The 26765-nt window shown below is 43.7% G+C and overlaps 2 protein-coding genes across 2 annotated transcripts in view; one reads left to right on the top strand and one right to left on the bottom strand.

Annotated features, from left to right (window-relative positions):
• Window positions 1–4590: 4590 nt before the first annotated feature.
• On the bottom strand, window positions 4591–17714 carry NDUFA8 (NADH dehydrogenase (ubiquinone) 1 alpha subcomplex, 8, 19kDa). Its single transcript, XM_005879191.2, has 4 exons — window positions 17533–17714; window positions 11772–11935; window positions 8501–8666; window positions 4591–4905 (listed from the first exon to the last, which is right to left on the bottom strand). Exons 1-4 carry the CDS (start codon window positions 17581–17583, stop codon window positions 4768–4770), a joined length of 519 nt encoding a protein of 172 aa, XP_005879253.1. The 5' UTR covers window positions 17584–17714; the 3' UTR covers window positions 4591–4767.
• Window positions 17715–17761: 47 nt separating this feature from the next.
• Window positions 17762–26765, top strand: part of MORN5 (MORN repeat containing 5) — a 26890-nt gene continuing 17886 nt past the window's right edge. The window contains exons 1-4 of the mRNA XM_005879190.2: window positions 17762–17914; window positions 20169–20316; window positions 22062–22173; window positions 23796–23927. Of these exons, the coding sequence (XP_005879252.1) occupies window positions 17868–17914; window positions 20169–20316; window positions 22062–22173; window positions 23796–23927 (439 nt within the window). The 5' untranslated portion in view covers window positions 17762–17867. The remainder of the gene's footprint in view (window positions 17915–20168; window positions 20317–22061; window positions 22174–23795; window positions 23928–26765) is intronic.

Here is a 26765-nt window from a genome sequence, read left to right as displayed (position 1 = left end):
ATGCTGCCTCAGGATTTTGCTTCTGCTGTTCCCTCAGACCGGGACACTCTTCCTTGAGCTGGCTGGCTCCTTTTCACCCTTGGGGAGGAAGGCAAACAGTGCTTCCTCTGAGAGCTTCCATGGCCTCTCTTCCTATACACCCCCTCCTGCATCCCTGAGCTCCTGGCTTTTATATGAACCTGTTCGGTTCCTTCGCAGAACTATCACATCTGAAACCACCGTGTTTCTGTATTTACCTAGTCATTGCCTCCACCACTGGCTGGATGCCCACAAGAGCAGGGCCCTGCCTGTCTTGCTCATCACCCATGTCTGGCACACTAACCAGCACCTAGCAGGCTGTAAAATATTTGCTCAGTGAATTAGAGTTAATCAATGGATTTCCAGGGTTCTAGCTGCAACTATATCTCCTTTTCTCCCACTGAAGAAAGACTATTTGAGTATAAATGAGCAAGAGTCATATTCGTTATTACAAAATCTGTATGTCCAGGCCACACCACAGACCAATTAAACCGGAAAACCTGGGGGTGGGAACCAGGCATCAGTATTTGAAGGTCTCCAGGTGATCCCAGTGTGCACTGAAGGCTATGATCCAGTGACTGTGAAGGCCATTGGAAGCAGACAACCTCCATTTGCTTCTCAGACAGACCACTTCTCAGATGTGACACCTGGGGCTTCTTCCTGGCCCTCTCCCTAATCTCTTGAATCTGTTCTAATTTATTTTTGCAAAGTAAATAAATTTGTAAATGTCAGTATCTTATTAAAACAAATAGCACGGGACACACATTACAAATGACACACAAAGACATCACAACCCCCAAACTGAGGCAGCTGGTACTTTTTAAAACCCAAGTATATCATGATCCATTTCAGGGCATAAGAATGTATATTATTATACCCAAAGCATTTCAGTTAGGATTTGATACTTACAAAATGGCAGTTTAATCTCAAAGAATTACTCCTATTTCTACATAATTAGTTTGTTGTTTCATGGCAAGGAGAGGGTTTGGATGTTCTATGGAAAGATAGCCCTTGCTGGTTTGGCTCAGTGTATAGAGCATCGGCCTGTGGACCTTTGGCTCAGTGTATAGAGCATCGGCCTGTGAACTGAAGTCTCCCGGGTTCAATTCCGGTCAAGGGCACATGCCTGGGTTGCAAGCTCGATCCCCAGTGGGGGACATGCAGGAGGCAATCGATCAATGATTCTCTCTCATCGTTGATGTTTCTATTTCTCTCTCCCTCTCCTTTCCTCTCTGAAATAAATAAAAACATATTGGAGGAAAAAAAGATAAATCTGGTGTATAGTTGATCATATCCTGCATGCCTGGCATGTGCTGGGCACTAAAACGTAGACATATAAATAAGACCTGGACTGAGACCCAGTGCCATGACCAGTGCTACTCAAATAGGGTGTTATAATAATCGCTGTCATTTATCAACACTATACTATGCATTTCATGTGTGTAACTCATTAAATCCTCAAAGGCATCCCAGGAGGTAGGTACTATTATTGTTCCCCATTTTACAGATGAAGAGAACAAAGTACAGAAAGGTTAAGTAACTTGCCTAGGATCACACAGCTATTAAATGACAGAGCCTGCATTCAGATCCAGACAGCCCACTCCAGAGCCCTTGTGCTCAACCCTCAGGCTATACTGTGTCAAGGGAACAAAGGAGCAGGAAAGACCACTCTGGCTGTAGGAAGGGGACGCTTCCTGGGGAAGACAGCACTCGTGTTTGCCTTGAGAGATGGGTAGACTTTCAAGAGGCAGAGATGGGAAAAGAATTGCTTCCTGGCAAGTGGATGGCAGCTTTATTGAAGACTTGGAGTTTGGAAAACACTCTTGAGAAACGACATTTGGGAGACTATAGAGGACATGATAAGGAGAAGGAAGATAACGGTGGGGAAAATGAACTAGGCAAAGGCCAGATTGTGGGGCATCCACGTGCCAGTAAGGATTTGGCTGTAGTTAACAGCCTTTCGGGAGCCACTGAAGGTTTCTGAGCAGCAGAGGCACACGCAGCAAGTAGAGGAGGAACTGGAGGGTGAGATGAAGGCAGGAGACTGCATCAGAAATAGTGTCAGAAATCCAGGCAAGGGGACAAAAACAGGCTAGGACAGTGACCGTGAGATAAAAGAGGAAGTCCTAATGTGAGAGATAATCGTAGGAACTCACCAGGGCCTGGTACTGGAGTGAGCAGGAGTCAAAGGTGCATCTCATGTTTTGACACTGGAAGGATGGAGACACCATTAACTCAGGGAAGACAGGAACAGGCTTGGCCGAGGAAAAGGGGCAGATAAAATTCCTTTGGGAATGTAAGGAATCAGTCTCATTATTCTCAAGCAGGAAGATTTTTCTATTATCTGGAGCCCTGCTCAGGGATCCTTTACTCTACTTCCAAATTGTCCTGTGACCTTTTGCCTACTGAAATTGCAAGATGCATTTGTTCTGAGAGATTTTAGGAATTTTATCTTTACTTAGACTCTTCGGTCCTAGAAGGCTATGATGTGGTATAATTCTATCAAGAATACAGGAAAGCCAGAAGTTAGTTTCTTTGTTCAAGGAATTCAAAGCAAGGTGGGGTTTTTTTTGGAAAGGCAAGAACTGCTGTCCAACTTGGGCAAAAGTTAAAACATCCTAGAATTGAATTTAAAGACATTAACAGTTCAGGACCTGCTGCTCTGATTCTGAAGAGGTGAACCAACATTCGGGGAGTGCCCAGGGCTGGACACTGAAGCAGGATACTCATAGATTCTGTACTCTGAAACAGTATGGTTTATCCCCTCTGAATCAGAATCTTCCTGTTCCTAAGATCCCCAGGTGATTCATAAGCAGTGGCATATATTTGAAGTATGGGCTTTGGAATCAGATGAATCTGAGTTTATATCTTAGCGTAGCCACTTCGCCTCCTGGACCTGCTTCATGTATAACATCATTCAGTGGCCCTATACCTTGGTTTCGCCTTAGAATAACCTGGGGAGCTTTCAAAAACTCCATGCCTGGGCCACAAGGCAGACAAATTAAATCCGGATCTCTAGGGGTGGGATCCAGATTATCAGTAATTAAAGGTCTCCAGGTGATTGTAGCCCGCATCCAAGGCTGAAAGCCACCGATGACTCTGAAGGACACGAGTGTGGCCACTGGAACCAGACAATCTTCATTTGCATCCCATATAAGACTGGGGCTTACCCTCTCCCTAAGCTTTAGTGCCTTGATCTGTGAAATGGGCATGACATATAACAGAATCATTTTCAAAGGGCTCAAAGCATTGAAGGTGACATATGTAAAGCACTTGGCACAAGGCACACAATGCAAGCCCCAGCTTCCTTTGCAGAAGAGACCTAGGAAGCAACACATAGCTTGAGGTATCATGTAAATGCCAACTTGGAGCCATCCTCAAACTTTCACATCAGAGGTGACTTCCAATTACTTGGCCACCAAGAGGTTAATGGATGTTGCCGTAGCTGTTTTATAAATGTAAGAACCTATTATTTTTCTTCATTAAATTGGAGAATGAGGCAAAGGTAGCTGGCAAGGAATGTTTTCAGAATAGGAGGGAGAAGGGTCACCTAAAATGATCCCAACTGTGGGGTCAAACAGGGTGAGGATGGAGGAAAGCAGACCATGCAGTGCTCTGTCTTTAGTGTCCGAACACTTGGGGCAACAGGTCCTGCACTTCATCCACCCAAGGCCTCCCAGCAATCTCCCCACTTAGACTGTCTAGAAGGGGAGTTGGAAAGGTCTTCAGAAAGACTCTTATGCGATGACTTCACGTTTTTGAACTCTGAACATTGGAAACCCACGCCCTGGGAGTTGAAATGACACACAGGGTCATATGCAATTTCAAGCCTCAACCAGGTGTAAAGTGACCCAGTCAGATGGAGAGGAAATAGCCTACTAGTGAAAAAGAAACTGAATGAAAGGGGAAAATAAAGACATAATAGGGCTTTGAACCAGAGCTTTATAAATACTTGTGGCTTTAACCTGCTCAGGAGGTAGATAAGCATGTTCCCTTTAGTTTGTCCTCAAATTCAACCTCTCACAAGAGGTTAAGGAACACACCCAAGGTTGGAATTGACACTCAGACCTCCCGACTTCCTGGCTTTGGAGCTGAGAGCTCAGCGTCCACCTCCCTGGTCTATCAGGAAAAACATCTGGGTTATAATGCTTGAGGATGGGATATCAAGGGGAAGTGGTGGAAGTTTGGTTCTTTAAGAAACCCTGAGCAAAACTGCCTAGGACTCAGCCAGGAGGCCCCTCCCGTGGCCTGAGTCACAGGCTCAAACATTTCTTTGCTTCTCCTATGCTGGACGCTCCCCTTGTATGACCTTTAAGAAAATCTATTTCAGAGGTCAGATGGGAAAGAGAGTCGACTCCAAAATGTGTGAACACCTTCTCCTCCCTTCCCCAAGCAGCTGTCTCAGGTAACAAAGCCTTTCCACCATCGTCATTTCTCTACCAACAAACTGCCACATTGGCAAATGCCTACTTAAAGCCAAGAGAGGAACAGGCAGGACCACAAGAAGAAAACACAAGGGGAAGTCATCTTTAAAGGCCAAAAGGTTATATAAAACATAATAAAATACAACTGTTTCCTTTAAATTTTTTAATGGCCAGGAAATGGTATAGAATAACTGCCAAGTCACATAAATTAACTTTTTGTTAATGTTTGTGATCCCGGAAAGAACTCTATCAGTCGATGCTAACTGCATGTGAGTTTTCGTCCATTGTCTGGGTGTCTGGCTGAGTGTGGGCCATGGACCCATCTTTACATGGTCCAGAAATAAAAGCGGCTGCCGTGTTTGGCAGGCTTCAGATCTCCTTCTACTGGAGGGTTGGGCTCTGGTCTTGGTCTTGAGTGATAGGGATTCTCCGGTAAAGGTCGATCTGTTTTCACTTTGGTGACCTGCGAGGGGTGAAGAGGAAAGACGCAAAGGTGAAAGTCAGGTGGAGTGGTCTGTGACCCCAGACGCCTCCCATTGTTTCCTCTCTGCTTCTCTGCCCCAACTACTCCTCTTCTCTGAGTGCCAGCAAATCACATTTAGACTCATTTAACCCTTGAGTAAACATTTAAGACGGTTCACTTTGTGTCACTCCACATGGCAGAAGTTCGGGACACAGAAGGGAACAAGATATACCCTGTTATCAAGGGGCGCAGTCTAGTGAGGGAGCCAGACAAGAAAATCAACTGCGACTTCCTCACCGAATTACGGTAACCGTGACACAAACCGAGTGCTAGGAGGGCAAGGACTCCACACACCTAACCTGTCCTGAGGGCGAGGGGCCTGGACTATTTCGGGGGGAAGAGGGGTGGGAGCAACACTTAGCTTAATCTTGAAGGATGACCAGGAGCCAACAGGAAGATTAGGAAGATTCCCAGTAAACAAACAGTCCATATGTAGGCAGAGAGGCGTGTCTTTAGAATGGCCAAAGCAAAGGCTGCATGGAGAGTGGAGGAAAACGGAGCACCCACCTCACCACTACCCAGTGCTGTCAGAAGAGATGCTGGGCACATTGTTCCACCTCATTCTCACACCCTGGGGTATTTTGCAGAGCTCACTGGGGCTACCTAGCTAATTCTCAAAGCCAGGTCTGTGTCCAAAGCCTGTGCTTTTCCATAGCACGCTACACTGATAGTCAGGGGCCAGAGGATGAAGGGTAGGATATGCCAAGGTGTTTGAATTTTAACCTGACGGAAACCTGAAGCAGGGAAGTAACTCAATCACATCTGCAGGCTGAAAGGTATAGAAACTAAACTGGACAGAAGCAGAGAGCTGAGCTCACAGGCCAGGCGAGAGGGTGGAGCACTGAACTGTAGAACAGGGAGAGAGATGGAAGGTGTTTACACCCACATTATCCCCTCAGATGGCCACAAAAATCTCTATTGGAAACCCAGCAGAAACTGCTCTCATTTTAAAGATGAGGAAATAGGCCCAGAAGACAGACACAAGGCCACAGTTATTAACTGTCCGGTTATCTAGAGGTCTGAACTCTTAAGTCACTCCACATAACATGACCAGATTAGTCTTCCTATATCATGAACAGAGCTTTCATGTACACAATTAGTAATTATTACTATAACCACCCTACAAAGCATTATTATCTCTAGTTCACAGATGAGGACAGGGAGGCTGACTTGCCTAAGATAAAGGTACAAGGTAAATGTCAGAGCTGGTGCCAGAACCCAAATCTTCTGACTACAAGTCCAGAGTAGTCTTTTGTTTGTTTTTAAAACAGTGTTCTCATCTCTGTGCTGTAATTAGAGATCAATAATGGTTCTTTACTGCTGGAGAGAGTAATTCCAAATGCCCAGCTGGCATTTGAAGTTCCTTTAAGGAATTCGAGGTATCTCTGAAATAAATTGAGAAAAATCTTTCTCAAACTGAAAGCAATAAAGGAACTCTTTAAAAGACAAATGATTGTGGAAAGAACAATAACAACTTTCTCTTCTGCACCACACTCAAAAGAAAAAAAGGTGCAGAAGCATGTGGTTAAATGAATTCCTAGGTAAATGACCTTGAGCAGCCTACTTAACCTTCAATTTCTTATCTCTAAAAATGGGGCCATGAGCTCCCAAGGTTATTAGGATCATATACAAAAAGTGCCTGATGTATAAACAGCAGGTGCTCCATAATTCCTTTTCAATATTACTATTGCCAGGATGATAGAATCACGGGTGAAAGAGCAATTCTTCCTAGGAGAGTCAGAAACTTCAAAGGACATGACATGAGAGCTGAGACTAGACAAGTGGGTAGGAATCACTAGGGGAACAGGTTTGATTCCAGTCAAAGGCACGTACCTAGGTTGCAGGCTCCTCCCTCGACTGGGCCCTGGTCAGGGTGCGTGCAGGAGGCAAGCAACCAATGTGTTTCTCTTACATTGATATTTCTCTGTCTTTCCCTCTCTCTTCCCCTCTCTCTGGAAAAATACCCTCAGGTAAGGATTAAAAAAAAAAAGTGAATGAAGCTAAAAGTCAGGTTTTGTCCAACTGATAGGAGGAGACTGGATACTGATTTCAGCATAACTAAAACTGATAATCCCCTTAAAGAAATAACTTTTGAAAAAAGGAAACAATACATTTTTTTTAGGGTTTTAAAAATGTTAACACACAGACTCCTAAATAAATATGCTTTCTTAACAGCATGATTTGTTAATTCTCTCTTCATGAAAGACAGTAATGAGAAAAGGTAGTTTTCATTATTAAATATGCAAGTTCCACTTCTTTCCAACTTAGAATTATCAACTATTAAAAATTTGTTCAGTGCAGCAAAAGAAGGTATCTGAAGTAAAATAATCAAGCCAGATACTAAAAACAAATTGCTAAGCCATCGATCTTCTTATGACACTGAGCTTAAGACCACAGACAATATACACCCACAGAAGGAAACGGACAGTAACTGGTGGTCTGTGTGCCCAGCATGAGGCTGGAGATTCACGTGGGCTCTCTAGCTTAATCCTCACAGAAAACTGGGATTAACACAGGTGCCAGACCTGATATGATAATAAATTTTAAGCAATCTGCTTGGGATCCCATAGCAATTAAGAAGTGGAACCAAGATTCAAATCTACTATCTGTCTCCACTAAAACCTGAGTTTTCCCTCCATGCCTTGGTATGTATGCTGTCCCAGAGGGAATGCAGGGTGATGAGGCTCAAGAAGCAGGGACAGGTCAGGAAGGGCTTTTTATGCCAGGATATGGAGAGGACACTTTACCTGCAGGCACAGGGAGCCCCTAAAAAGTTTTTAAAAAGAAAGTGACATTTATTTTCCACACAGATCATGCCTATCATGAAGATATAATTATTTCCTAAATTCTTCAATGTCAGAGGATGCACTGTCTTCTAAATTCCGAATTGATCTACCTCCCTTCCCAGAAATACATGTAGCCCAGGTTAGGAACTCCTGCCCAAGAAGCAGGGACACTGACAGGATTCAAAAATTCTTCCTGCTGATCTATAGGAATGATGACTGTAGAAGAAGGGAGAAAGAGTGGGAAGTGAAGAAAAAAGACATTCAGGTTTCCAGCTCTGATGTTTCAACAGGTGGTGGTATCACAACTGAGATAGGAAATACAGGAGAAAGGGTAGGAAAACTTAACTACAGGCATGTACTTTGTTTAACTTAGGTATGTTCCTGAAAAATCTGGCATAACCCCGATCCTATTTCCCCACTGAATTCCACCATAACCTCAATGTTTTCAACCAACAATGTGTCTGTCCCCTAACACTTTGTTTATCCTCATCTATTCCCTTCTGTTCTTCAATTAGTTAATTACCCACAAACAAATCTGCACACGCTGGAAGATCTATTTAAAGGAGCATCTCTGTTAAACTCCCTTCGGGACTGTGTATAATCACTCCCTAATTAACCTGTTAGGTAAATTTGGATTTCTCACATCATACCTGTACTCGCAGAGAACCCTTTTCTGACCACCTCCAGCCTTAACCTCCCCTTAGTGAGAAAGTGAGCAGAGTGAGCCGCTAGCAGGACACCCTTTTTACCTTGGACAGCTCTCCCAGGTCAGGGCGCACCCAGCCCAGCTTGTCCAGCACACATTCGTCAAACTTTGCCTGCTGTTTGCGACAGCGACGGAATAGCTGCAGGCCGCTATAATCAATGCAGGTCCAGTATTCTGTAAAAGGTTCTGCACAGTGACGCTTTATCTGCCTGGAGAAGAAGGGTAGGTTAGGGGGGCTCTTTGCAAAACAATGAAAAACAAATATGGGGGGAAATACGAACAGACCTCCTCACTTGGAGCCTATTTACTCTTTAGATCCAATTCTAAAGATTATCAACTTAGCAAGTTTAGAAGAGACAGCGGCATAAGCAGAGATGGGCATGCTGATAGAAGTCAGAGGAGACAGATAATGGCAAAGGAGACAGATTATAAAAAGCAAATACACAAACTACCAAGCAGAAGATCCTGGGAGCATTCAGGTTAGAGGCAAAATGCCCTACACTCCTCAAAAGCTCAAGGTCCTCATTCTATTAATGCACGGAACAAAAATCAGATTACTGTTGTCAATAATAAAATTAATTATATTTGGTGCTCTCTATGAAGAAGCAAAGTAGCATATTAATTATTTTGCAGAATTCCCCTTCTCTTACCATTCAACTTTCCTAGTAATCAAATAAATGCAAACTAAAGCATAAATAAAATACCATTATTTTATGTAAAAGCCATATTTGAGGCCATGGAAGAAATGCAGAACGTCTCCTGTCCCAAAAGAATAATTTTGAACCATTTGCTTGTCATATTCCAAGACTCTAGCTACACTCAACATAGGAATCTTACTTATCATGGCTCAGAAACAGCCTCAGAGATGGTCTACGGAAACAGAAAAATCTGCTTTGTATTTCTGCTTGGTTCCATTGGTATCAGTTTCTTATATACCCTTTGCCGATATTCTGAGTATAACAAGTATAATCTTGGGGGTGATGGGGTGTGCAACAGGAAGGAAGAAGGACTATGAAAGCCCTAGGGAACTCTTCTGATTTACCTCTAGCCTCACCTGGCTGGATTTCCATGGTGCACAAAAGTGATTCACAAGTGATACTGCAAATCACTGTCAGTGAGCTACTGTTTCCAATGGGAGTTTTGTAGAAGAAGGTCTGCAAACCACTACTCTGGTACTTAGTCTCTGCTCTGGGCCCTGGCACCCTGGCACCCTGGCACCCGTACCCAATAGTCATCTCCCAATACCTACAACAAGCAACTTCAGCAGTGAGAAATTCCTCTCCTGGAGGCAACTAGACACCTCAGGAACTCATGAAATTCAAATATTTCCCACTTAAAAAGGAAAAAAACAAACAACACACACAAATATTTCCCACTTCAATGTACTACCTCTGGGCCAAAGGAGAAATGCTTTGCCAAAGTTCTCTCAGAAAATAAAAAAATCTGGAAGCATTTAAGATCTTGCTTCCCAGCAATGTTGTCAGTTTTGGCTCAAATAAACTCTTAATAAAAAAAAAATTAAAAATAAGCAATGTTAGAAATCAAATCAATGCAAATTCAAGCAAGAATACCATTTTATACCTACCAAATATTTAAACAATATGTAATGCTGGTGAGGTATACCAAGATTCAGTGCTGAGGATGTAAAAATGTTTAAAGCCTTTTATAAAATAATCTCACTGTTGGGAAATTTATGTCAAGGAATTAATTTAAAAATGAAAAAGATCTACACACAAAGGTAATCACTGCAGATCTGCCCAAAACAATCAAAGCTGGAATCAACAATGATGTTTAATAATAGGATTTGATCAAATACATTATGGTTGGTTTATCCACCAATAGAATATTATATAGTCAGTAAAAATGATGACCATGAAGAGAATATAACAACTTGAAAGAACGTTCCCAACAGTTTCAAGTGAAAAATCAATTTTAAAATGTAGACACACTATTTTAACCACAAAAATATCTTTGCATGTGGACAAAGACAGCAGAAACAAAAAAGAAAACCAGCCATTATGTGACAAAATTTGATTTTTTCCTCTAACGTCATTTTAGCAGACATCTGTGGGTTTTGCCTAGCCAGCAGTCATTCCCCATTCTTCTCTAACATCCTTCTAATTTTCCTTTGGGAAACAACCCTTTCCTATCTCCCAGCAATGTGGTTTAGATGAAGCTAAGTCTACTCCCACTTCAGGCCAGACCAACCATAGTATTTATCTCCTGCAACACAACTAATTCAAAGATAAGCATATGAAGTCAACCAGCCAGGCCAATCAGACTCAGTCCAGGGACCTCTGCTCTTATTACTGGAAAATTGGCACTCTGTGACTACATCTGCTAAGTAAGTGGCATAGCAGCTTGGAGAAGCTGGTGCCCATTTTTGCTATAGCAAGGAAAGAGTCTCTTTGAAAATAAGTTTGACAGAGAAAAGCAGAACTAAGAGATCGGGGGAGGAGAGGAAAAAACATCACGTTGTTGTGAAATTATTTAAGACCTTGAATCCAGCCCTGCCCAATGCCAGTCCTATTTCTGGATTGAACAGTTCCATGAGCCAAATCCCTTGGAGTTAAATTCCAATCCCTTTTAGTAGAGATCTGATTAATATGGCTGTTAAACCATTTTCCTACAACTACAATTTGGATTTTTTTCCTTATAGTATCAAGCACAGTGGCCTACCCAAAACTTGACTCTGAACACACTTTTCTTTCCATCCTAACTGTGTGTTCTGTAGGAATGGCCATGATAACAATCTAGGGATACCTGCTAGCGAGCACTGAGCTGAGTTGTTCTTATGTGCCTTTTCAAATTTTTCCTAACAATTCTGTATAAGATAGGTATTATTCTATAATTTGGAAATTGAGATTCATGAAGATTAAAAACTTGCCAAATAATAAAAACAAATAACAAAAATAACTATCAGTTACTGTGTGCTTACTTTGGTCTCTCTGATTTCAAAGACTTGCTCTGCCTACTAACATTAGTCACTAAAATGATCCTTCCCTTTAATTAGCTGATGTTCACCAAGATACATATACCTGGATGGTTCAATCAACTAGGCCAGTGGTTCTCAACCTTCCTAATGCCGCGACCCTTTAATACAGTTCCTCATGTTGTGGTGACCCCCAATCTCATTGTTACAAATTGAACATAATTAAAGCATAGGGATTAATCACAAAAACAATATGTAATTATATATGTGTTTACCGATGGTCTTAGGCGACCCCTGTGAAAGGGTCGTTCGACCCCCAAAGGGGTCGCGAACCACAGGTTGAGAACCACTGAACTAGGCACTGAAGTGCAAAGATTTTTACCTGAAGAACTTCAGAGCACACTGGTTGACAAGCTTGCCTTCCTCTAAACACCGTCGCGGGTCTTTCTCTTCCCAGCGGCACAGCATGAACTCCTTGTTGGGTTTGTCGCACTGAGCGCCATAGTGATGGGCCGCAGCTTTAAGCACAGCTGAACTGACTTTCACCTGGGGAAAGGAGCAATGGGAGAAAGACCACAGATTTGTGACTAGGACATGGCTTCCTCAGCTTCACCTCAGGCTTCAAAACAGAGGGGACACAAAGATAGCTGTTATGACTTTGCCAAAAAAAGTAAAGACAAGGGGACTGCCCTAATAACCCTTGATGATCTTATCTACACTGCTTTGGAGATCACAAAGCTCTTTCACATCCATGGCTTTATACACCTTCATGACCCTCTCATATCCCCATTTAGACATGGAAATGGCAGCCCTAATAGAATCCTTAGTCTGTATAACAAAGAAGGGAGCTCTGAAGAAAGGTGGAGGCTTCTGGGTGTAATGGGAGAAATCAACCCTGGGAAGCTTTTATGAGTCTCCTCTCCAGGATCAGAAGTGATAGAATATCAGAGTGTACAAGAAGATTAGCTAATACCTATCTAATACAGGTGCTAGAATAGTAGAGTATATCTAATAGTAGAAAGATATCTAAAATCCCCAGAAGATTGCACAATCACAGAAGATGAGAGACTAGAAAGCATCAGTACGATCATGTCATCCAGTAAGTTATTACTAATAATAAAGTACTAAAAAATGTGAATTTTTAAAAATTATAGAGTATATCCCAGGTAGCATCCCTACAACTGTCAGTCTCACTTGATTCCAGTACTTTTTTGAGGCACCAGGGCAGCTACAGCGGCTCACAGGAACTGCGCAGCACCTAGCTATCTACCAGCTGCTGCAGCCACGGCCCTGCTGGCCTTTTCTGTACCTTTTCTTGGGCCAGTACCACAATATTTTAATTACTATAACTTATCAGAACACTTTGTTGTCTGGGAGGACCATCCTTCCCATTATTCTTCCTTCTCAAAATTGTCTTGGCTATTCTTCCAGACGAACACCGCCCTCCACCAAAAAAAAAAAAAAAATTGCAATGGAACTGCATTAAATTTAGTTATATATTAAATTAAAAGAGCATTTTTACATTATTGGGTCTCTGTTCAAATTTTCCACTTCAGAGTCTTTCTCTAATCATCTCATGTAAGCTTGCATCAGTGGTCACCCTATGTGTGACTGCTAGAAATGTAAGGTCCAAGAGGATATGGATTTTTCAACACAGATCCAATAAAGATGTCAAACTATAGTGAAATTGTAACATTTACTTTGGTTCACCAAGAACCCAAAATAGTGTCTAGCAGAAGTAACTGTTGAATATTCACTTCTGTGCCAAGTATTGGGGATACAATAGTTACAAATAAGGTAAGACTACATGAATCACGCCTTCTCATCCAGAATGCAGTATGTCACTACGTTTATTCAGGTCATTCTTGTGTCCCTTGGTTAGTTTCCTTCATATAGGAACCCCGCACATTTCGTGTTCATTCCTCTGTACTTTAACAAGGATCTTTTTCCTATTACATTTTCAAATTGGTTACTGCTTATGTGTACACTGCATCTTTTCTCTAGCTATATCTTACTGAACTCTTGTCAATTCTGATGCAAAACTCAAGAGAATTAATGGAAAAATTTCTACTTACAAATAGAAACTGCTTCCTCTCTTTTCTGATATTTACCCTTCCTTTCTTGTTCTCTTTCCCATCTTATTGCTCGGACCCAGACCTCCAGGATAGCACAGATGAACAGTGATGGTGGCAGCACCCATGCCTTTTTCTTAACTTCAAAGTTTGGAATGGCATTTGCTGCTAGTGTCTGCGATATTGTTGTTTAGATTTTCCTCATTAAGAACGTTTCTTTCTGATCCTAATTGGTTTTGTTTTACTGTTGTTTTCTCCATCAGGAAAGACTGAAATGTTCAGGTTTCCTTTTCATTAATCTATAAATGTAAGGCAGAGCATTAATAGATTTTCTAAAACTGACCCATTGTATCTAGAATAAAATCTAGCCTGTCACAGTGTATTATGTTTTATGATACCACTGGATTTTATTTTCAAATATTTTATTAAGGAGTTTTATGTGAAAATTTTATAATTATTATTTCTATAATAAAAATTATATAATTTATTTTATGAATTTCACCCAGCTTAGCTTAAATTATTACTAAGCTAAAAGGCAAAGAAAGATGAAGAGAGTAATTCATCTATATACTACAGGAAGAGAAAAATAAAGTTATGACTATGTCTATTAATATTACAATTGTTACAATTATCAAAGCAATTACTTATGATATAAGTGAAATCTGCCATGGCAATGCTAGTAAATTTGTTTAAAAATCTGTAAAATTTTGTATTAATACGTGTTTATTTAGGTTAATTAAGTGGTACACACTTGTTTTGCTATATTACCTATAAAGAACTGGAAAAATAAAAATCAAGAAGCAAACTTTTTTTTAAAGCTTAATATATTTTAAAAATTAAGTTAGCTATATTTATTTCTTTGTCAAATGCCTTAAAATATCTTTAAATGGCTGATTTAATAACTCAAATGCCTTCACAGCTATCATGCCCCAAAAGACAACGGAATTCTTTGCTTTACTTTCCTATAAAAGTCGAGGTCCTACCAAAATCTAGATACACCCATGTTGCTGAGCATGTAACATATGCTATCACAGGGAAATAAAGAATGAGAACCACACACTGACTCTATCCTGAGGAAAAAGAGATGTGCTCAAGCTGACATAGCAGGTGAGTGGCAACCACAGAAGTGGAATCCAGAGAATGACCTCCAACCAGGCCTCTTCCCATGACATCACTATCACTGAGGTGGCACAGAACTTCAGAATGTCATCATCTCCCCTCACCTGCTTCTTCACTGAGACTGACGAATTCCAACAGAAACAACATCCTTTCACAGCTGCTCACCGTGAATACCCTCTCAAATTCATTCACCTCCCTTTGTCTCAAAGAACACAGAACTTCAACCTCCTTCCTCATTTATCCTCACAACAGCCTCACTGCACAGGTTTATGTACGTCTGCAGGTGTGGAAAAGAGGCAGAAAAAGTCTTACAATCTACAACCAATCATCTAGTCCTGTTCTCTCTTCCTTAAACCATGTCAGTGCCTCTTTTTATAGTACTTAATTTATACTATGACTTATATTTTACTTAATTTCTGTAAAATGAAGGATAATAGTACCTATTTGAGAGAACTGTTATGATTAATATATTGAGAACAGTGCCTAGCACACAGAAAGCACATTATAAGTATTAGTTTGTGTTTTTTACGGAAAATTGTCAATGTGTACAAGGATCTTCCAGCCCAAGCTGCTGACTACCTTCTCCGTAGGGTGTACCATCACTCAAAAGTCAGTGAGGTCCAAAATGTGTTTAACTTGCCTCTCAACCTCATCCTCCTTCTGGCTTCCTCGGTCCCAATGTCAGGTTGCAAATCTGACATTGATTCCTCAACCTTTCCTGCTTCTGATACCTAAGTTTTGGCTAAGTCTGATCAATTCTAGACATATTTGTTCTTTCCTCTCTACGCACAGTCACCAATTATGTTGGGGTCAACAGCCACCAAGACTAGTCTCCCTCTTTTTCTTGTCCTCTCTTCAATCCACTCTTCACAGAGCTGTTGTGGTGATCTTCCTAAAAGACAATTCTTAGTTTACTCTGCTACTGAAACAAATATTAACAAAACCCTGGATGGATTCGGGTTTAACAGAAGCATAAAGCCTGAACTTCCTATGGGGTACTCAAAGCCTCTGGATCCAAATCACCCATGACACTTCAAACAGGAACTTCTTGCTGTTCTCTCAGAACGCTGAACTCCCTGGTCCCAGAACCCATTTTTGGTCCCCTGCCTTTTCCCATCTTCTTACCTTCGCTCAGATCCTACCCTCGCTTAGAAAGCTCTTCACTCCATCTCTGCTTATAATTCTTACATTATGCCCAAGAAGTGTTTGCTCTGCTCCCTTTCTAGCCTCAGGAAATTAATTCTACAGCTGGAATCACTTCATCTTACAAATAAAATAACGGTGTCTGCAAATGCTAAAAGTGACTAATCAAGGTAACTGAGCAGTTAGGCCTAGAATTTAGCGACAACTGCAAATCATACTCTCTTAAACCACGTCTGCCCCTCTTCCATAGCATTTAATTACACTGTCTTGTATTTTAGTTATTTATGTGATTACCTGTTTCTCAATTTAACTGTGTGAAGCCTAAAGGCAAATGTATTCTAGAATACTTGCAGAAAGTGAAACCTCAGTTGTTTGTGGTACCAAATTAAAGTTCCAATGAAAAATACAGCAAGTTGAGAGTAAGCCAGCTTCACAGTGGGGCAAGAAACAAAAGATTGACTGTTGGCAGCACTCACCCTCCCATCCCCCGCCTCCACCTTTTAGCAAACTTCACTTTATGATAACGTCCCTGAACACAACTAAAAATTTCTTCATCTGAGAAAAATAACAGTTGCCATTGTCACAGCCATATAAGATTAAGTGGAGTAAAAACACTTAATACAGTGCCTGGGATATAATTTCTGGCACATTAATTTTAGTCTTGCTTGTTCTCTCCTTCATTGTGGCCTGATCTTTTCTTCTGCCTGATCCTGCCACTCCTCTGCCTTAAAACCTTCCACCTCCCCCCATCGCCTCACTTACAGGATAAGGTCCAAAATTCTTAGTCTGGCCTTGTGCAAGTTGCTTCCCAGTCCTGCCTCAGCCCAGGTACCTCTTCCGGCTCAGCGACTGCTGCTTCCCACCAACACTAGAGACACGTCAAATAGCACTTGTCTTCCTAAATAGAAAAGGGTCTGCCCCAAAGGTTCATTTAATAGCATGGCTTTTAAAATCAGAGCTGGGTTCCTATTCCAGCTCGTCCACTTAACTAGCCAGGTGACCTTGGGCAAAGCACGTCCTCTCTCATGACCTGTTCCTAACTTACAACATGGCGAGACCAATCATATCCCTCCTCGGTGTCGCTGGAAGGATGCTCGGAAACCCCACCTGGCATCTGGGAAAGGCTTCTCAGGTCTGCTCTTCTGGGTATTATACGGTCTTCACTTCCAGCGCTAGCTACACTGTGCTGTCATTGCTCCTCGAACGTCTCTCTCCTTATTAGATTATAAACTCTATGAGGGCAGGGACATTGGCTGTTTTCCAGTGTATGCTCATACGGCAATTATTCAAACGGTACCTCTTGAATAACTGAGTGCCTTAAATGGCCTTTGCTGAACACCTCCCCAGGGCTGTTAGCAACTTCACTCTCCAATACCATCTCCTTTTCCTGCGGGTTTCCACCTACATTCTAATGCACTCTGCACCGACGATGCCACTTTAAGGAGCCTCTCTCCTTCCCCTGTGAGCAGCCGGGGCTGCATACTTACTTCGCAGGGAGGTTTGAGTATTAAGTGACATGAAGTAAGTAAAGTGACCCTGGTTGGTGCTTAGTAAAAAGTACCCACTGTAACTCACAGTAAGGAAGCAGGTCGCTGTGGGGGAGGGGAGAGAGTTCACGAGCCACAGCGGGCTGGAGTGGCGACTCCCGGAGCTGAGGAAGGGGCGTCCGGGGTTTGACCTGTTTGTGTTGGGGGGTTGGGGGGTAAAGGGGCCTGGGCCCAGGGTCCGCTGAATTAAAGCAGGGCTGGGCCCAGGACCGGGAAACTTCAGCCACATGCCCCGCTTGCCTGCCTCCCGGACAAGTCTCACCTCCTCCACTTTCAGATCCTCCAGAGTAGGGAGCTCCACTATCCCCGGCATGATGTCTGTAACCCCGACCCGGACGAGGCAGCCGCAGCCGCGTCGCCCCCGTCTCCTTGAACTCCCCTTCCGACCGCCGAGGGCCGCCTACAGCCTGCGCATGCGCAGCCGGCGGCACGCAGGCGCACTGCTCTGCGCTTCTGCGAGCCAGGGAGCGTGCGCAATGCAGGAAGTTGAGCGAGCGCGTTGGCTCCGCCCACCCCTCCTGGTTGTCATAGTGAGGCGGTATACACTGAGACTCCGGGGTCCCAAGGCCTGGAAACTAAGCTAAGCTGGCAGGCGCCATGCAGTACACGGGGAGCCAATATATTGGAGAATTTGTAGATGGGAGGTAAGGGCCTCATTTGATTCATTATGTCTTGAACATCTGTGCCTTTTAAAGGGACCTTGTAGTAGACACTTTCACGAACTTTATCTCTTTTAACCTTCAGAACAACAATTTCAGGTAGGATTGTTTATTCCCATTTTACAGTTCAGTAAAATGAGACCCAGAGAAGTGAAGTAACTTGCTCAAGCGTCAAAGCTGAGATACATTCATTCCATATATATTTGGGCCGAGGCAGAGGCAGTGGGTCTGCAGGAAATAGAAACATGTAACAGTTTGGGGATTTCATTGCCAGGACTTGGCAGCTGATTGGCTTCTGGTCCTACTCAGAGACTGCTTCCAGTCCCAGCCCAGTGCCCAGCTCCAAGCTTTTTTTTTTTTTTTTTTTTTCAATATATTCCATTGATTTTCCACAGAGAGGAAAGGTGAGGGACAAAGAGCCAGAAACATCGATGAGAGAGAAACATCCATCAGCTGCCTCCTGCACACCCCCCACTGGGGATGTGCCCGCAACCAAGGCACATGCCCCTGACCGGAATCGAACCTGGGACCCCTGGGTCCTCAGGCTGAGGCTCCATCCACTGAGCCAAAACGGTTAGGGCCAGCTCCAAGCTTTGAACCTGGAAAATTCTGATACCATTTCATGAAAATTGAGAACTCTGAGGAGGGGCTGCTTTGAAAAATAAGAGAGTGAGTTCCATTTTGGGTGAGCTGGAGATGTCTGTAGAAGGTTTATAGAAGGACAATGATGTCCAATTTGCAGTAATAAAAAGGGGATCTAATCTCAGAGAAGGATTAGATGGAAACTATGCTTAGAAATGATGTGATGGGATTAAGCAAAAAAAAGAGAAAAGGATACATGTTTATTAATTTTTCCTGACCACAAGCCAAGTACAAGAGCAAGAATTAAAGGAAATATAAACCTAAAAAAAAAAAATAAAGAAATTATGTGATCTCAAGCAAAGCGGTAGTAGAAGAAGGAAGATTTCTTTCTCTTCTTACTTCTTGCGATAGAATAAAGGCAAAATAGTTTTTGAGCTCTTAGTATATGCCGGGCATTCTGCTACAGTTTTGTAGCCATCATTTAATTACCTCAACACCTTTAGGGGGTTGTTGTCATTATCCCCATTTTGCAGATGAGAAACTGGCTCAGAGAGGTGAAGGAGCTTGCCCAAGGTCACACAGGCACAGAGAGGTGGAGCCCGGCTTGGACTCCAGGTCTGCATGGCTCAGAAGCTGTGCTTTAACCACAATGCTTTCACGCTTTGGGCCTGGGGCTCAGTGGCATCTGTCATCCATTCAGTCATCTCACTGACCTTTCTGTTTCCTTCATTTCTTACTCAGTAGATGTTTGTAGAGCATCTGTTTAAGAAGAAACATGATTCTAAGAGTTGAGGATACCAAGGCCTTCCTCCTAGATCAGTGGTTCTCAACCTTCTGGCCCTTTAAATACAGTTCCTCATGTTGTGACCCAACCATAAAATTATTTTCGTTGCTACTTCATAACTGCAATGTTGCTACTGTTATGAATCGTAATGTAAATATCTGATATGCAGGATGGTCTTAGGTGACCCCTGTGAAAGGGTCATTCGACCGCCAAAGGGGTCGCGACCCACAGGTTGAGAACCGCTGTCCTAGATGCTTTGATTAAATAGGGGAGATGAAATATACAATTACTAGACAAGCATCCAACAGAAGTACTAAACAAAAGCCTAAAGAAGTTCAGAGTTAGGAGCAGTGACTTCCAGCTAGTGGAGAAGAATGGAGAATGAGTAAAGGAATGAATGAATGAAAGCATTCCTTAAGCAGACCCATGTAACCCGTCCAAATTGTATACTTTTCCAAATATCCCACTTGTGGTGCAATGGGTAGGGTTGGGCTGGTCTTAGCAGGAAAGACACAGAGCCAGCTGCCAGGAAACCTGGCCCTGGTCTCTCCTTCACAGTGCTTACTGTGTGGCTTGGGCACACCCCTCCCCTCTCTGGGCCTACCCAGGGATGCTCCCAGGAATGACGGATATTTCAGGACAGCCTCTCTATGAGGAAGAGGAGGAACAGCTCACACTCTCCTCCCTTCATCAGCTCCTCTTATTTTTTGAGCTTTTGAAGGAAACAAAACAAAACTTTTGGTTTTAAGCAGAATATTGCTGGGATGATAACATCTGAGGATCGGGGTTAGGTTCTTCCTTGTCTCCTGTGCCTGCTGGCTCAGATCCTCCCGCTGCCACACAGGGCTCAATGATTTCCCTTTGTCTTTACAGGATGGAGGGTGATGCCGAATACATCCTCCCTACTGAAACAAGATATGTTGGGTATATGAAGGACGGCATGTTTCACGGCCAAGGAACCCTGTACTTCCCCAATGGGAGCCGATACGATGCCATTTGGGAAAAGGGATTTGCTGTTCAGGTGATTAGCCTGGGAGGGCGACTGCAGAGGAGAAAGCCTCAGACAGGAGGACTCCCACCACACACACATACACACACATGCACACATACACATGCACACACACCACCCTGCCTTCCCTATCCGGTGCCTCCTCTTGACATCCAGGGATCTGGGGTCTTCTCCCTCTGAATCCAGAAGGGCCCCTGGAGAGGCCCTGATGTTAGGCCATGATGAGTTTGAATCCTGTTAAGCCACTAACTGTGTGACCTTGAGCCCATGACTTCCCCTTTGAGACCCAGGTTCCTTATCCAATACATTGGGGATGAGTTCTTTTAATTTCCTATTGCTGCTGTTATAAATCATTACAAAGTCAGTGCCTTAAAACAACAGAAACATGTATCTTACAGTTCTGGGAATCAGAAGTCTGAAACAGTTGAGCAACCCGGCATTCCTCCTGAAGGTTCTGTGGGAGGATCCATTTTCTTACCTTCTCCAGCTTCTAAAAGCTGCCTGCATCCCTTGGCTCATGGCCACCCATCACTCTGACCTCTGCTCCCATCATTCCATCTCCTCTCCCTCTGCTTTTGTCATCACCTCATCTTCTGTCACTCTGACTCTCTTGCCTCCCTCTTATAAGGACCCTGGTGATTACATTGGGCCCCCCACCCAGATAACCCAGGATAATCTTGACACTTCAAGATCCTTAATTTAAGCACACCTGCAGAGTCCCCTTTCCCACGTATGCTCCGCATATTCACAGGTTCCAGAGATTAGATGTGAGTATCTTTGGGGACCATTATTCAGCCTGCCACAATAGTATCAGGCACTTCCTGGGATGGCTGGGAGAGTAAATGAAGCAGTATATGTGAGCGCTTAGCTCAGTATCTGGCACACAGTCGGCACTCAATAAGTGTTAGCTGCTACTGCCACCACCACTGATACTATCGTGTTAAATCATCTAATCCAAGGATTCTTAACCTGGAATTTGTGGGTCACAAACAGAATTCAGGGAGCCAGCAAAAGCTCCTGATTTATATAGAAAAGTCTTGTGTGTATGGGACTATATTTTTCTCTGGGGAAAGGATTTATAACTTTCATCAGTCTCACCAAGGGTGTGTATGGGGCTGGCTCATGACCTGAAAAAGATTAAGAAACACTCCTTGTCTTAGAGCTTAAAGACTCTAAGCCCCAGGAAGGGGATGTGACTTACCCAAGGTCACACAGTGAGTTAATAGTATTGGAATTTCCACCCGTGTTTCCTGATGCGCAGGCCAATGCAATGCCTGCATCCTGGGGCTTCCTTTGGCACTAAGGCAGCAAAAGCAGAATGGACGTGTTTTCACAAAGGACCGTGACAGATGGCTCTGACCTTTTGAGCTTTGATAACAATAAAAGAGTTGTAAAAACTTTAAACATCTATTGAGTGCTTACTACAGGCTAGCTAGGCACTGTGCGAAATGCTTTGCATCTACTATTTCCTTGAATTTCACTGAATCAACCCTATTAAATATGTACTATTGTTATCCTAATTGTACAAAGGAAGACACCAAGGGCTAGAGAGGGTAGGTCATCTGCCCAAGGTCACATTTCATCATATTTTGAGTGCCAGGCACAGCTCAGCATTGAACATCCATTTCTTCTCATCATCTGTGAAAGTTACCACTTCTTTTCTGTGGCAGTTGGGCAGTCACCTCTTCCCTTGGCGTCTGTCCTTCTTGGTTAAAGAAGGGCTTCCTCACATCCCCTGTGTGCTCCTTGTTGTCCAGGGCACGTACACCTTCTCCGACGGACTGCAGTATGATGCAAAGAACTGGCATTACTGTGACGGCTACGACCGGAGGTTTTACACCGAGATCTGCCACGGCCTGAAGCCTACAGGTACCCAGGCTCCTTCACTCCCAAACTGAGAGGGAGACGAAAGGCAGTTTTTAATAAGTGGGCCGTGGCCTATTGAAGTAACCCGAAGGAGAGGAGGAAATGAGCAGAGGTCACAGAACACGAAAGAGCCAGGTTCTGGAGCCACTTGAGAAACTTATAAATGGCTCCTCCTGGATTAGTGATGACGGGGCCTGGACTTTGTCATGCGCTCTTCACCTGAACAGAGGCCTAGAGGCAAAGAGCTCCCCGGCCACAGGCCCCCAGCTCTCACTCAGTGGCTGGTTTGGCCAAAGCTTGGGCCTCTTCAGACCTGAAGGCAGTGCGATGACCTTCCCTGCACCCTGCCCTCTCCTCCTGTGACTCCCAGCAGAGCAGCTTGGTCCTAAGCACCCACTTCCTTCCCAAGTCACTCAGCACTCTGCAGACCTCTCCAACAGCGCCCCCCTCAGTGCCAGGGCAGACATTGTTAGGGCAGGGAGAGGGTTCGGGCTGCCCCTTCACCTCTCTGAGCATCTGGGAGATGGTCATGTGCAAGAGGCTTCAGGAGAGATTGCTAGAAAGTGCTTGGCTTGGAGAATGCGCTCAGTAATTGTTAGTCAATGGTGTACCTAGTGGTCATCATTAACCAACACAGGAGAGCCTACAGTGTGCAGGACCCTGAGCTATGAGCATGGGGCCATGTTCAGTGGGCATCCAGGCCTCAGTCCAGAGGACAGGGAATTACGAGAACCACAAATTATATGAAACCCAGGAAGTTATTCATCCCAACCCTGTCCCCTCTGCTCAGGCCTCCATATTCCAACATATACAACATGACCTAAAAGATGCACCAGCTCCTCTTGCCCTCGTGGTGGTTCCCATGTCCCCAGTCCTGGGCATGGTACCTAGGCCCTCTCCTCCCCTGATAGCAGAAACTTCATATACAGGTTACAAACTGGATATCTACTTGCTTCCTAGCTGGATAACTTTCCTAGCAAGTCACGACCTCTTGGAGCCTCAGTTTTCTTATCTGCAAAACAGGGCCACAGGATTGCTGTGAGAATGAAGTGAAATAGTAGGAGTCATGCTCTTAGCCAAATACCTGGCACATAATAAGCGATAAATGGCGGCTATGATGCTAATTTGGGTGAGAGTCAAGGTTCTCTATCACCTGATCCCTGCCCACCTGGCCCATTTCTTTCCTTCTGTTCTTCCTTATACGTGCCTGACTCCACGGGCTTCTGAGTGAGGTGTAAGCACCTGCTCTGGCCTCTGCCAGCACCTTGAATGCCATTCCTCTCCTTACATGCCTTCTATCCACATGGCCAACTCGGAGCATCCTCAGGGTCTCACTGACTCCAGAAATGTGTCCTTATCATGGTGTCCCTAGAAATGGAAGATGGGGTCAAGGAAAAGAGATGGGGGTCCAGTTCCTAAGACGCCCCCTCACTCAGCCATTTCTGGGACACTGCTCTGGGGCACTGCTCCTGCTGCTTTTGCTCCTGGCCCTCAATGGGGAGTGTTTAGTCCAACAGCAGAACCAATATTCACATGAGCAACTGGCCCGAAGTGGACTTTGGCAGAGGCTAGGTTTGAATTTGGCCTTGGTGGTGAGTTAATTATCCATTATTTATCCTTTCAAGGTATCTCTCAACTCTCCAATATGGACCCGCCTAGAAAAATCCCTGCAGGCTATTATGACTGTGGAGATGGCTTCTACAACCCGAAAACGAGGGTCGTCAGGGACTATATGAAACACTTTCTGCGAAATGCCGGTATGTTTATTCTGACACCCTGTGGCACATGTTTTCTCTTCTCTCATCCACACGCAGGTTTGTGCATGTGTGTGCGCACACATGCATTGGATGAGAAAGAAAATTTTGCCAATAAAAGACAAAAACTGATTAGCTGAATGTTTCACTAATTGAAAATCTTAAACTATCAACTCTATACACAGTCACTAGAAGTAAGGGAAATGACATCAATGGTCTGACTGTGACAGCACATAAGTATAGCACTGAAAGGCTTAAGGTACTTTTTAAAAATATATTTTTTATTGATTTCAGAGAGGAAAGGAGAGGGAGAGAAGGAAACATCAATGATGAGAGAGAATCATTGATTGGCTGCCTCCTGCATGCCCCACATTGGGGATCGAACAGCCACCTCCCAGTTCACACGTCCAATGCTCAATCACTTAGCCACACCGGCCAGGCTAAGGTACTTATTTTTGCATGGTCCCCTTCAACTAGTATTTAATGGACACCTATTGTATACTAGACACTATGCTTGGTGTGGGCAGCAAAACATGGAAAAGCTAGACACAAAGCCCCTTCCTTCATGGAGTTTACAGTTGGACAGATAGCAGACAATTCCTATAAACAGTTGACTACATCATGGAATAAGCACGACGAAAGGGGAAAACATGGCCCTAGATTGGGGGTGGGGCCGGAAAGGTGGGAATGCTTCTGTGGGAACACAAAGAAGGGGTACCTAGTCCAGAATTGGAAATTTGAAGAGAGTCTCAAGAAGGAAATGACAGCCAAGCTGAGACCCAAAGAATAATTGAGAGCTGATCACAAGGCACAGGGAGAGGTTTTCCAGCCAAAGGAGACATCACAGCTAAAGGCCTAGATGTGAGTGATACCATGTGGTCAAAAAGGACCATTGGCCCCTCAGCCAGGGGAGTACCTTGGAGGTTCCAGAACCTCAATTTGGTAAGTGAACATTAGCTGATCAGACTGAGAAGGACTGACTGACAGTGACCATACTAGCAGGAAGCTAACATACAGGGTATCCAAAAATAAAATGTATACACACTTTGAATAATTATAAAGGCAGTGTTTATTAAAATACATTTTGTTTTCAAAAGGTAATAGAAATCATCAGCTGTTAATGTATATATATATTTTTGGGACACCCTGTACAAGTAAGAACATGAGCATTTTCCTTTAACATAGTGATTCCTAACCTTTCTCTTGTCTAGAGTCAGACTCACTAGGAATAACAACTATGGACTTCCTCCTAGAAAAATGTACAGACATGCACACACACACACACACACACACACACACACACACACGTATTTTGTATGTAATATTAAGGGGTTGATAGTCTCTCTAAAGATCCAGATCAAGAAACTCGGCTCTATAATGAGAAAGAAACTGCCAGGTAGACCAGAAGGCCTGTCCTGGTTGATGAGAGCAGCCTCTCCCCATAGGGAAATTTGTACAGTGTCCCCTCTACTGCACTGTATAAATTAGTTGGGAGCATTTTTATAGAACTAGGGTTCCATGGACATATTTTGGGAACTCTGTGTTGGTATAATCATTCTTCAGTTGTGGTACAATGCAACTGACTCATTTTCAGCTTTTTAGGTTTGAACTATATCCTAGTCTTATCTCACTGAGGTGACATCCTGGTCCCAAGGAGATTCACAGTCTAGTGGGGCAGACAGACACAGAAACATACAATCACAATAGAATGAGATATGGGCCCTGGTCAGGGGAAGCCCTGGAGGATGAAAGGGTGTTGAGGAGGGAGAACTAATCACCTGGCTGGGGTGGTGGAGGGTGTCAGTCAGAAAAAATGGTGCCAGAAGTGATGGGTCTTAAAGATGAGTAAGGAGTTCATAAATAAGAATGTTGTGGAAGGATATTTCGGGCAGAGGGAACAGCATGTACAAAGACACAGACTCATGTAAAAATGTGGTGTGGTTGGGGAATCAGAAATTATGTTCCCAGAATCCTGTGGGCAAAAGCTATGCTCAATGATAAACTTTAAAAAGCATTTAGGGGGATGAATAGGCAGAGCACAGGGATTTTTAGGACACTGAAAATGCTCTATATACTATAATGCTGGGTGCATGCCATTATATATTTGTTCAAACCCATAGAATGTACAACACCAAGAGTGAACCCTAATATAAACCATGGACTTTGGGTAGCTGTGATCTGCCAATATAGGCCCATCAGTTGTAACAAATGTATAGCTCTGGTGAGGGATGTTGGTCATGGGGAGACTATGCATGTGTGAGGCAGGAGGTATATGGGAAATCTCTGCACCTTCGTCTCAATTTTATTGTGAACCTAAAATTGCTCTAAAAAAATTAAGTCTTAAAAATACATCATGGGAGGGGAGAAACCAAGATGGCGGCATAGGTAAACACCTGAAATTGCTGCCTCGCACAACCACTTCAAAACTACAACTAAAAGACAAAACAGACATCATCCAGAACCACAGGAAGGCTGGCTGAGTGGAAATTCTACAACTAGAAGGAAAGAGAAAAGCACACTGAGACTCAGAGGAGGTGCGGAAGTAAAGTGCAGAGGTACGGAGGCTCGTGCGCGGAAAGGGCTGGCAACAGAGAATGCTGGTGTCTTTTTCAATCAGGAGGGAGTCACAACCTCCCAACTGCTCTGAAATCCATTCCGGGCGAGTCTCTGGGGACCCAGACTCATAGGGGGAGGAACTGGACTGTCTGGCATCGGGCGGAACTCGAGGGCGGCTTTCTCTCAGAGGTGCTTGCAGCGATTACCGCGGGAGATTACCGCGGGACACTGAGACCCGGGGTCCTCTTAGGACAGGGCTGAGGATCAGCCATAGCTGTTTGCTCC

The sequence above is a fragment of the Myotis brandtii genome, unplaced genomic scaffold (genome assembly GCF_000412655.1).
Source record: "Myotis brandtii unplaced genomic scaffold, ASM41265v1 scaffold589, whole genome shotgun sequence".
Lineage (NCBI taxonomy): Eukaryota > Metazoa > Chordata > Mammalia > Chiroptera > Vespertilionidae > Myotis > Myotis brandtii.
Note: the sequence above shows the minus strand (reverse complement) of the source record. Positions and strands in the feature narration are given on the sequence as shown.

Bases quoted from the DNA above. Each gene is read 5' to 3' on its own strand.
- NDUFA8 (XM_005879191.2), bottom strand. From the start codon at position 17,583: ATGCCGGGGATAGTGGAGCTCCCTACTCTGGAGGATCTGAAAGTGGAG. The intron at 8,667-11,771 runs GTAAAAATCTTT...CTTCTTCTCCAG, and splicing joins TGTGCTCTGAAGTTCTTCAG to GCAGATAAAGCGTCACTGTG. The intron at 4,906-8,500 runs GTAAAAAGGGTG...CACCCCTCGCAG, and splicing joins ACCTGGGAGAGCTGTCCAAG to GTCACCAAAGTGAAAACAGA.